Here is a 12,082-nt window from a genome sequence, read left to right as displayed (position 1 = left end):
ATGAGTGTGCACATTGATCCCCCCCATACCCGATCTCCATGTGGTCGGGACACAGAAGTGTAACTATGTAACATGGAATAAGTGTCAGTGCTGATGGCTATTGCAGAGTCGGGGGAGGGGGTACAGCACTCCATGAACAGGCGACATTGCATCACCCTCTCTGCATGAACTTTCACCGCTCAGTTTGCTGAAGGCAGTTTACACCCCGTTACCTGGGCAACCACTAGACGGGATTCCTAGGAGCACATGGTGTCAGGAAACACAACCGCCCAATCCGGACACAACCTAAAGTTTACACCCAGAATATCAGCCAATGAGAAACAAGAATCCGGAGCGAACGTTTCTGCTGTGGGATGCATGGAAGTGAAATAAGTTCAGAGCAAGAAACACCGCAAGACAATTCACCATCACCCCATTATACATCTCATATACACCCCTTCCCCCCATATATATATATATACACACACACACACACACACAGGTATAGAGGGGGGAGGTATATACAGGTATAGAGGGGGGGAGGGTATATACAGGTATAGAGGGGGGAGGGTATATACAGGTATAGAGGGGGGGAGGGTATATACAGGTATAGAGGGGGGGTATATACAGGTATAGAGGGGGGAGGGTATATACAGGTATAGAGGGGGGAGGTATATACAGGTATGGGGGGGTATATACAGGTATAGAGGGGGGGAGGGTATATACAGGTATGGGGGGGTATATACAGGTATAGAGGTGGGGGGTATATACAGGTATAGAGGGGGAGGTATATACAGGTATGGGGGGTATATATACAGGTATAGAGGTGGGGGGTATATACAGGTATAGAGGGGGAGGTATATACAGGTATGGGGGGGTATATATACAGGTATAGAGGTGGGGGGTATATACAGGTATAGAGGGGGAGGTATATACAGGTATGGGGGGGTATATACAGGTATAGAGGGGGGGGTATATACAGGTATAGAGGGGGGAGGTATATACAGGTATGGGGGGGTATATACAGGTATAGAGGGGGGGAGGGTATATACAGGTATAGAGGGGGGGGTATATACAGGTATAGAGGGGGGGAGGTATATACAGGTATGGGGGGGTATATACAGGTATAGAGGTGGGGGGTATATACAGGTATAGAGGGGGGGGTATATACAGGTATAGAGGGGGGGGAGGTATATACAGGTATGGGGGGGTATATACAGGTATAGAGGGGGGGGTATATACAGGTATGGGGGGGTATATACAGGTATAGAGGTGGGGGGGTATATACAGGTATAGAGGGGGGGTATATACAGGTATAGAGGGGGGAGGTATATACAGGTATGGGGGGGTATATACAGGTATAGAGGTGGGGGGGTATATACAGGTATAGAGGGGGGGTATATACAGGTATAGAGGGGGGGGGGTATATACAGGTATAGAGGGGGGGTATATACAGGTATAGAGGGGGGAGGTATATACAGGTATGGGGGGGTATATACAGGTATAGAGGTGGGGGGGTATATACAGGTATAGAGGGAGGGGATATATACACAGGTATAGAGGGGGGGGGGTATATACAGGTATAGAGGGGGGTATATACAGGTATGGGGGGGTATATACAGGAGAATCTCATAAAATGAAAATATCATCAAAAAGTGAATTTATTTCAGCAATTGAATTCAGAAAGGTGACCTCCTATATTTTCTATAGATGTCACACAGAGGGAGAGATTTCCAGCATTTGATGATTTTGGCTTCCAGCGAGTGACACCCCAAAATTCTGTATCAGAAAATTAGAATATTACATAAGACCAATAAAAAAAGGATTTGTAATAGAGAAATGTTGTCTAAGCCCCGGTTCACACTGATGCGATGCGGGAAGGCTGCGAATCCGCAGCCTGTTCCCGCATCGCAAACGCACCCCTGGCAGTTCACACTGCCATATGCGATACGCTGGGGGTGTCAATGTAATCTTAACGACACCCCCAGTTTGATCGCATATCGCAGTGCGATCTTACAGTTTGCACAGGATCGGATCGCACAAGTGTGAACTGCGGTGCGATCTGATCCTGATGCGGCTGCCAAAAAGGGTCCTGTGTGTTTGCTGCGGGTGCGGTGCGAATTTAGCCATACAAAGTGTATGGCTAAACTCACACCACACAGCCGATCGCATGTAATGAAGGAGCAGTGCGCTCCGACATTACATATGATCGCCGCAGCCGCAGTAATGTGAACCGCGGCTTGGTGAGAAGTCTGTCCATGTACAGTATAGGAGAAGTCTGTCCATGTACAGTATAGGAGAAGTCTGTCCATGTACAGTATAGGAGAAGTCTGTCCATGTACAGTATAGGATGAGAAGTCTGTCCATGTACAGTATAGGAGAAGTCTGTCCATGTACAGTATAGGAGAAGTCTGTCCATGTACAGTATAGGAGAAGTCTGTCCATGTACAGTATAGGATGAGAAGTCTGTCCATGTACAGTATAGGGGGAGAAGTCTGTCCATGTACAGTATAGGATGAGAAGTCTGTCCATGTACAGTATAGGGGGAGAAGTCTGTCCATGTACAGTATAGGAGGAGAAGTCTGTCCATGTACAGTATAGGGGGGGAAGTCTGTCCATGTACAGTATAGGGGGAGAAGTCTGTCCATGTACAGTATAGGAGGAGAAGTCTGTCCATGTACAGTATAGGATGAGAAGTCTGTCCATGTACAGTATAGGAGAAGTCTGTCCATGTACAGTATAGGATGAGAAGTCTGTCCATGTACAGTATAGGAGGAGAAGTCTGTCCATGTACAGTATAGGAGGAGAAGTCTGTCCATGTACAGTATAGGGGGAGAAGTCTGTCCATGTACAGTATAGGGGGAGAAGTCTGTCCATGTACAGTATAGGATGAGAAGTCTGTCCATGTACAGTATAGGAGGAGAAGTCTGTCCATGTACAGTATAGGAGGAGAAGTCTGTCCATGTACAGTATAGGGGGAGAAGTCTGTCCATGTACAGTATAGGATGAGAAGTCTGTCCATGTACAGTATAGGAGAAGTCTGCCCATGTACAGTATAGGATGAGAAGTCTGTCCATGTACAGTATAGGAGAAGTCTGTCCATGTACAGTATAGGAGGAGAAGTCTGTCCATGTACAGTATAGGGGGAGAAGTCTGTCCATGTACAGTATAGGAGGAGAAGTCTGTCCATGTACAGTATAGGAGGAGAAGTCTGTCCATGTACAGTATAGGGGGAGAAGTCTGTCCATGTACAGTATAGGATGAGAAGTCTGTCCATGTACAGTATAGGAGGAGAAGTCTGTCCATGTACAGTATAGGATGAGAAGTCTGTCCATGTACAGTATAGGGGGAGAAGTCTGTCCATGTACAGTATAGGGGGAGAAGTCTGTCCATGTACAGTATAGGATGAGAAGTCTGTCCATGTACAGTATAGGAGGAGAAGTCTGTCCATGTACAGTATAGGATGAGAAGTCTGTCCATGTACAGTATAGGGGGAGAAGTCTGTCCATGTACAGTATAGGATGAGAAGTCTGTCCATGTACAGTATAGGGGGAGAAGTCTGTCCATGTACAGTATAGGAGGAGAAGTCTGTCCATGTACAGTATAGGGGGGGAAGTCTGTCCATGTACAGTATAGGGGGAGAAGTCTGTCCATGTACAGTATAGGAGGAGAAGTCTGCCCATGTACAGTATAGGATGAGAAGTCTGTCCATGTACAGTATAGGAGAAGTCTGTCCATGTACAGTATAGGATGAGAAGTCTGTCCATGTACAGTATAGGAGGAGAAGTCTGTCCATGTACAGTATAGGGGGGGAAGTCTGTCCATGTACAGTATAGGGGGAGAAGTCTGTCCATGTACAGTATAGGAGGAGAAGTCTGCCCATGTACAGTATAGGATGAGAAGTCTGTCCATGTACAGTATAGGAGAAGTCTGTCCATGTACAGTATAGGAGGAGAAGTCTGTCCATGTACAGTATAGGAGGAGAAGTCTGCCCATGTACAGTATAGGATGAGAAGTCTGTCCATGTACAGTATAGGAGAAGTCTGCCCATGTACAGTATAGGATGAGAAGTCTGTCCATGTACAGTATAGGAGAAGTCTGTCCATGTACAGTATAGGAGGAGAAGTCTGTCCATGTACAGTATAGGGGGAGAAGTCTGTCCATGTACAGTATAGGAGGAGAAGTCTGTCCATGTACAGTATAGGAGGAGAAGTCTGTCCATGTACAGTATAGGGGGAGAAGTCTGTCCATGTACAGTATAGGGGGAGAAGTCTGTCCATGTACAGTATAGGATGAGAAGTCTGTCCATGTACAGTATAGGAGGAGAAGTCTGTCCATGTACAGTATAGGGGGAGAACTCTGTCCATGTACAGTATAGGAGAAGTCTGTCCATGTACAGTATAGGAGAAGTCTGTCCATGTACAGTATAGGATGCACTCAATACTTGGTCGGGGCTCCTTTTGCATGAATTACTGCATCAATGCGGCGTGGCATGGAGGCGGGGCATGGAGGCGTGGCATGGAGGTGATCAGCCTGTGGCAATGCTGAGGTGTTATGGAAGCTCAGGTTGCTTTGATAGCGGCCTTCAGCTCCTCTGCATTGTTGGGTCTGGTGTCTCTCATCTTCCTCCTGACAATACCCCTACAGATTCTCTATGGGGTTTAGGTCAGGGAAGTTTGCTGGCCAATCAAGCACAGTGATCCCATGATCATGTGACCAGGTATTGGTAGTTTTGGCAGTGTGGGCGGCGCCAAGTCCTGCTGGAAAATGAAATCAGCATCTCCATAAAGCTGGTCAGCAGAGGGAAGCATGAAGAGCTCTAGAATTTCCTGCTAGAGGGCGGAGCTGACTTTGGTGGACCAACAACAGCAGATGACGCGGTTCCCCAAATGAATGTTGCATTTCATTTGGAAATGAAGATTCCCAGAGTCTGGAGGAGGAGTGGAGAGGCACAGAATCCAAGTTGCATGAGGTGCAGTGTGAGGTTCCCCAGTCAGTGATGATTTGGGGGCGTGTCATCTGCTGGTGTTGGTCCACCAAAGTCAGTGCAGCCCTCTAGCAGGAAATTCTAGAGCTCTTCATGCTTCCCTCTGCTGACCAGCTTTATGGAGATGCTGATTTCATTTTCCAGCAGGACTTGGCGCCGCCCACACTGCCAAATCTACCAATACCTGGTCACATGATCATGGGATCACTGTGCTTGATTGGCCAGCAAACTTCCCTGACCTAAACCCCATAGAGAATCTGTAGGGGTATTGTCAGGAGGAAGATGAGAGACACCAGACCCAACAATGCAGAGGAGCTGAAGGCCGCTATCAAAGCAGCCTGGACTTCCATCACACCTCAGCAGTGCCACAGGCTGATCGCCTCCATGCCACGCCACATTGATGCAGTAATTCATGCAAAAGGAGCCCCGACCAAGTATTGAGTGCATCCTATACTGTACATGGACAGACTTCTCCCCCTATACTGTACATGGACAGACTTCTCCTATACTGTACATGGACAGACTTCTCCTCCTATACTGTACATGGACAGACTTCTCCCCCCTATACTGTACATGGACAGACTTCTCCCCCTATACTGTACATGGACAGACTTCTCCCCCTATACTGTACATGGACAGACTTCTCCTTCTATACTGTACATGGACAGACTTTTTACTAAGACAACATTTCTCTATTATAAATCCTTTTTTTATTGGTTTTATGTAATATTCTAATTTTCTGATACTGAATTTTGGGGTCCTAAGTGCTGGGTCACATAAATACAATTCCGTATCTAATTTAACTACTAGATACGGAATTGAGTTTCTTACACTTTAAAAGCTTTCAATCAGGCACCTGAGGAAGCGGACACAATCCACGAAACATGTCGGGCAATACCCACTTGGGTGCTCTTTAGTAGTCCATACCTGGTGTTACCAAGCAACTCTCAATGTGGTGTTTGTTATCATATTAATTGTATATTTGCTCTTTTCTTTTTTCATTTGTAAGAATTTGTCTTCATAATTTTATAGAAATGTAATAAAATTTGCATTTTATTGATATCTTCAGAATACCCCATGAGTGTTTATGGTGCCATCAAAGGCCAATTGCCTCAAAATCTCTTTTCCCTATATTTATATATAGACCAGGACGAAGGTACCCCCCCCCCCATCCCCCCTTCCTTTTTTTGACACCTCAGAATTTTTACAACATCATCAGTTAATAAGGAGGATGTCTGTTGCCTCCACAGCACCCTTGTTTGACCCACCTGTGCCCCTCCCCCTCAGAACTGGGGTGACATTAGCTGTCTGATGGAGAGAAACTGGGGGAGAAGAGAAACATTGGAATTAGGGATAGACCGATTATTGGTGGCCGATATGTACTTTCCCTGATATATCGGCCCCCGGAACTGGACAATATTGCCGATATTTTTGTGACGTCATTCTGCATTCTTAGGCCGCTTCCCTCACCTTGGACAGCTTTGTCTGGAGTCAAGACTAGTCTCCCGGGAGTATCACAGCCATACACCCACCCACAGCAACCCGGTGCCAGCCAGCTGCCCACATCCACAGGCACTGTACCAGCCACCCACCACAGGGTGCCAGCCACCTACACCCACAGGCCCTGTACCAGCCACCACCCACCACAGGGAGCCAGCCACCTACACCCACAGGCCCTATACCAGTCACCCACAAGCCCTGTACCAGCCAGCCAGCCACAGGCACTGTTCCAGCGAGCCAACCAGCCACCCACAGGCCCTGTACCAGTTACCACCCACCACAGGGTGCCAGCCATCCACCACAGGGTGCCAGCCATCCACCACAGGGTGCCAGCCAGCCAGCCATCCACCACAGGGTGCCAGCCAGCCAGCCATCCACCACAGGGTGCCAGCCAGCCAGCCATCCACCACAGGGTGCCAGCCAGCCATCCACCACAGGGTGCCAGCCAGCCAGCCAGCCATCCACCACAGGGTGCCAGCCAGCCATCCACCACAGGGTGCCAGCCAGCCACCCACCACAGAGTGCCAGCCAGCCATCCACCACAGGGTGCCAGCCAGCCTGCCATCCACCACAGGGTGCCAGCCAGCCTGCCATCCACCATAGGGTGCCAGCCAGCCACCCACCACAGGGTGCCAGCCAGCTAACCAACACAGGGTGCCAGCCAGCCAGCCATCCACCACAGGGTGCCAGCCAGCCATCCACCACAGGGTGCCAGCCAGCCATCCACCACAGGGTGCCAGCCAGCCAGCCAGCCATCCACCACAGGGTGCCAGCCAGCCATCCACCACAGGGTGCCAGCCAGCCACCCACCACAGGGTGCCAGCCAGCCATCCACCACAGGGTGCCAGCCAGCCTGCCATCCACCATAGGGTGCCAGCCTGCCATCCACCATAGGGTGCCAGCCAGCCACCCACCACAGGGTGCCAGCCAGCGAACCAACACAGGGTGCCAGCCAGCCATCCACCACAGGGTGCCAGCCAGCCAGCCATCCACCACAGGGTGCCAGCCAGCCATCCACCACAGGGTGCCAGCCAGCCAGCCATCCACCACAGGGTGCCAGCCAGCCATCCACCACAGGGTGCCAGCCAGCCACCCACCACAGGGTGCCAGCCAGCCTGCCATCCACCACAGGGTGCCAGCCAGCCTGCCATCCACCATAGGGTGCCAGCCAGCCACCCACCACAGGGTGCCAGCCAGCGAACCAACACAGGGTGCCAGCCAGCCATCCACCACAGGGTGCCAGCCAGCCATCCACCACAGGGTGCCAGCCAGCCACCCACCACAGGGTGCCAGCCAGCCTGCCATCCACCACAGGGTGCCAGCCAGCCTGCCATCCACCATAGGGTGCCAGCCAGCCACCCACCACAGGGTGCCAGCCAGCGAACCAACACAGGGTGCCAGCCAGCCATCCACCACAGGGTGCCAGCCAGCCATCCACCATAGGGTGCCAGCCAGCCATCCACCATAGGGTGCCAGCCAGCCATCCACCATAGGGTGCCAGCCAGCCATCCATTAAGCATTAAACAGAAATAACATGTTCAGTACCAGATTTGTTTCAAAAATTGTCTTTATTTTTCAAAACTTTAAATGTACAAAATATCGGCCGATACCGATACGTTGTGACCAAAATATCGGCCCTGAAAAAATCATCTCGGTCTCTCCCTAGGTGGAATACCAGTCAGTACCGGTGTGTAAAAGTGGATTCGCTTTTGGAAGATTAAATCTCCTCTAACATTGGGCGCCCCCCCATTGTGTAAAGATAAAATACTATTTTACATTTTAGTAAGGGGTGCCTGAAGATTGTCTATAATATTGAGGGGTGCCTGAAGATTGTCTATAATATTGAGGGGTGCCTGAAGATTGTCTATAATTTAGGGGTGCCTGAAGATTGTCTATAATATTGAGGGGTGCCTGAAGATTGTCTATAATTTAGGGGTGCCTTGGCTGAAACCCATTTATAGATCACCCTTCACCTACCGATATCCCATCCCCCGGGGCTCTGTATACTGTATATAGTATATTAGTATATAGGAATGAATAATGGAAGCACTGTTTGGAGGGAAGCCTGAGTCTCACCTGCAGGTACAAAAAATATCCCCTAAATGTGCGCCGATCCGGAGACATTCAGTGTTTCTGCGGCTGGTGATGTCACTGGCGCATGCGCTCTGCGGGGGCGGCATTCTCATCACATCCATTCAGAGCTCCGTGCTGCAGCCATGACTGCCCTGTGCATGCGCAGGAGTGACGTCTTCTCGGCTCGGCCATTCAAACATCCAGAGTCAGTGAACCCGGGATAAGATGGAACACCTTCTGGAGGGCGCACCACTGGAGGGCGCACCACTGGAGGGAGCACCACTGGAGGGAGCACCACTGGAGGGAGCACCACTGGAGGGAGCACCACTGGAGAGCACACCACTGGAGGGCGGACCACTGGAGGGAGCACCACTGGAGAGCGCACCACTGGAGAGCGCACCACTGGAGAGCGCACCAATGGAGAGCACACCACTGGAGGGCGGACCACTGGAGAGCACACCACTGGAGAGCACACCACTGGAGGGCGCACCACTGGATGGTGTAATGGTCAGTATAATAGTAATAATAGGTATAATTGTAATATTATTGCCTCCCCATGGCTGTGGCTCAGTCTGGACACATAAGAGGTAGGTGGGAGCAGAATATTACAGTAATAATGATTATATCATATTACCCCCCCCCCCATGTCAGGTCATGTACACATTGGGGGGGGGGGCAGTATAAAATTGTAGTAGACATATTAATAATTATAGTGATAATAATATTAGTATATTACCCCCCCCCCGTGGCTCATGTACAACGTAGCTGGAGGCAGTATATAGGAGTAATATAAAATAGTAATAGTAGCAGTATTAGTATAGTCCAATATTAGGGGTATTATTTTCTAGTAGTAATAGGGGTATTATTCTGTAGTATTAGGGGTATTATTGTCTAGTATTAGGGGTATTATTGTCTAGCAAGATTAGGGGTATTATTGTCTAGTTGTATTAGGGGTATTATTCTGTAGTAATAGGGGTATTATTGTCTAGTATTAGGGGTATTATTCTGTAGTAATAGGGGTATTATTGTCTAGTATTAGGGGTATTATTCTCTAGCAAGATTAGGGGTATTATTCTCTAGTAGTATTAGGGGTATTATTGTCTAGTATTAGGGGTATTATTCTCTAGTAGTATTAGGGGTATTATTGTCTAGTATTAGGGGTATTATTGTCTAGTATTAGGGGTATTATTCTCTAGTATTAGGGGTATTATTCTCTAGTAGTATTAGGGGTATTATTGTCTAGTATTAGGGGTATTATTCTCTAGTAGTATTAGGGGTATTATTGTCTAGTATTAGGGGTATAATTCTGTAGTATTAGGGGTATTATTGTCTAGCATTAGGGGTATTATTCTCTAGTATTAGGGGTATTATTCTCTAGCAAGATTAGGGGTATTATCCTCTAGCAAGATTAGGGGTATTATTCTCTAGTAGTATTAGGGGTATTATTGTCTAGTATTAGGGGTATTATTCTCTAGTAGTATTAGGGGTATTTTTTCTAGTAGTATTAGGGGCATTATTGTCTAGTATTAGGGGTATTATTGTCTAGTATTAGGGGTATTATTCTCTAGCAAGATTAGGGGTATTATTCTCTAGTTGTATTAGGGGTATTATTCTGTAGTAATAGGGGTATTATTGTCTAGTATTAGGGGTATTATTCTCTAGTAGTATTAGGGGTATTATTGTCTAGTATTAGGGGTATTATTCTCTAGTAGTATTAGGGGTATTATTGTCTAGTAGTAATAGGGGTATTATTCTCTAGTAGTATTAGGGGTATTATTCTTTAGTAGTAATAGGGGTATTATTATGTAGTATTAGGGGTATAATTATGTAGTATTAGGGGTATTATTGTCTAGTAGTATTAGGGGTATTATTGTCTAGTATTAGGGGTATTATTCTCTAGTAGTATTAGGGGTATTATTGTGTAGTATTAGGGTATTATTGTCTAGTATTAGGGGCATTATACTTTAATATTAAGGGTTTTACTCTATAGTAGTAATAGGAGTATTATTCTATAGTATTAGGGGTATTATTCTCTAGTAGTATCAGGGGTATTATTCTGTAGTATTAGGGGTATTATTCTGTAGTATCAGGGGTATTATTCTGTAGTATTAGGGGTATTATTCTGTAGTATCAGGGGTATTATTCTGTAGTATTAGGGGTAGTGTTACTCTATAGAATTTGTAGTATTATTACCTCCCTGTGGCTGATCCGGGTCATGTAGAAAGTGTCTGGAGTCAGTATATATATATATATATAACAGTAATATATAGTATTAGTAACATTGTATAGTATTATAGTGTAGTATATAGCAGTAATATATAATAGTATTATTGTAGTATAGCCGTGTATTATAGTATTGGTCGTATTATTACCTCCCCATGGCTGTGACTCAGTCTGGTCACATAAGAGGTAGGTGGGGGCAGTATATATATATATATAAAAGTATAGGAAATAATAATAATTATATTATGGTATAAGTATTTCTAGTAGTAATAATATTAGTATTACCCCCCTCCCACACTATAATAAGTAGTAATATATAATAGAATTATCATTGTATAGCAGTGTATTTTAGTATTAGTAATATTAGTATAGTAAAGTATATAGCAGTAATATATAATAGTATTATTGTACAGCCGTGTATTATAGTATTAGCAGTATATAGTATTAGTATCATTGTATAGTGCAGTATATATAACAGTAGAATTATTATATAGTATTAGTAGTATTATATAATAGTATTATTGTATTTTAGTATTAGTAATATTAGTATAGTAAAGTATATAGTAATATTATAGTGCAGTATATAGTAGTAATATATAATAGTAGAATTATTGTATAGTATATAGTAATATTATATAATAGTATTCTAGTATTGGCCGTATTATTACCTCCCCGTGGGTGTGGCTGAGCCGGGTCATGTAGACATGGGGTTCGGTGGAGTTGAGGCTCAGGATGTTCCCTATGAGGGGCAGTCCGGTTGGTCCCGGTGGGAATCCCCGGGGTCTCCGCTGTCTCAGGAGATGGCGGACGGTACAGGCGGTGACCAGCAGGGCGGCGCAGTAGAGCGGCACCAGGAGGACGTCCCCCCACTCCGACCACATGTCACTACTGCGCCCCATAACACACCGCCCGCTCTCCTACTTCCCTCCGGCCCCGCCCCGACACGCCTCTCACCCCGCCCCTCACATGTCTCCACCTTGGCTTCCCGCCCTCAGGGACCCGCCTCCTGCATTCCAACACTGCAGACTCCGCTCCGCCCCTGAGCTCTTCACCTCCTTCCCAGCCACGCCCCCGGCGCTCCATTGGTTGCAGAGGCCACTCGGTATGAATGACAGTCTGGAGCACGCGCTGTGTGACGTCACTGTGGTGAGTTTTCTGGGTGAATACATTGTATACAATGTGAGGGGGCGGAGACTCCGGACTGAGTGTATATACTGTGTGAGGGGGCGGGGACTCCGCACTGAGTGTATATACTGTGTGAGGGGGCGGGGACTCCGCACTGAGTGTATATACTGTGATCGGAGATAATTCCGTACTGCG

General features: G+C 47.0%; 1 protein-coding gene across 1 annotated transcript in view; it reads right to left on the bottom strand.

Moving 5' to 3' along the window:
- CYP2R1 (cytochrome P450 family 2 subfamily R member 1) overlaps nucleotides 1-11,686 on the bottom strand; it is a 38,381-nt gene extending 26,695 nt beyond the window's left edge. Inside the window, exon 1 of the mRNA XM_082269797.1 lies at nucleotides 11,431-11,686. Coding sequence (XP_082125923.1) covers nucleotides 11,431-11,661 — 231 coding nt within the window. The 5' untranslated portion in view covers nucleotides 11,662-11,686. The remainder of the gene's footprint in view (nucleotides 1-11,430) is intronic.
- Nucleotides 11,687-12,082: the final 396 nt, after the last annotated feature.

The sequence above is a fragment of the Pelophylax lessonae genome, assembly GCF_965119305.1.
Source record: "Pelophylax lessonae genome assembly, chromosome: 10".
Classification (NCBI taxonomy): domain Eukaryota; kingdom Metazoa; phylum Chordata; class Amphibia; order Anura; family Ranidae; genus Pelophylax; species Pelophylax lessonae.
The sequence above is the reverse complement of the archived record's forward strand: the minus strand, read 5'-3'. Positions and strand labels throughout refer to the sequence as shown.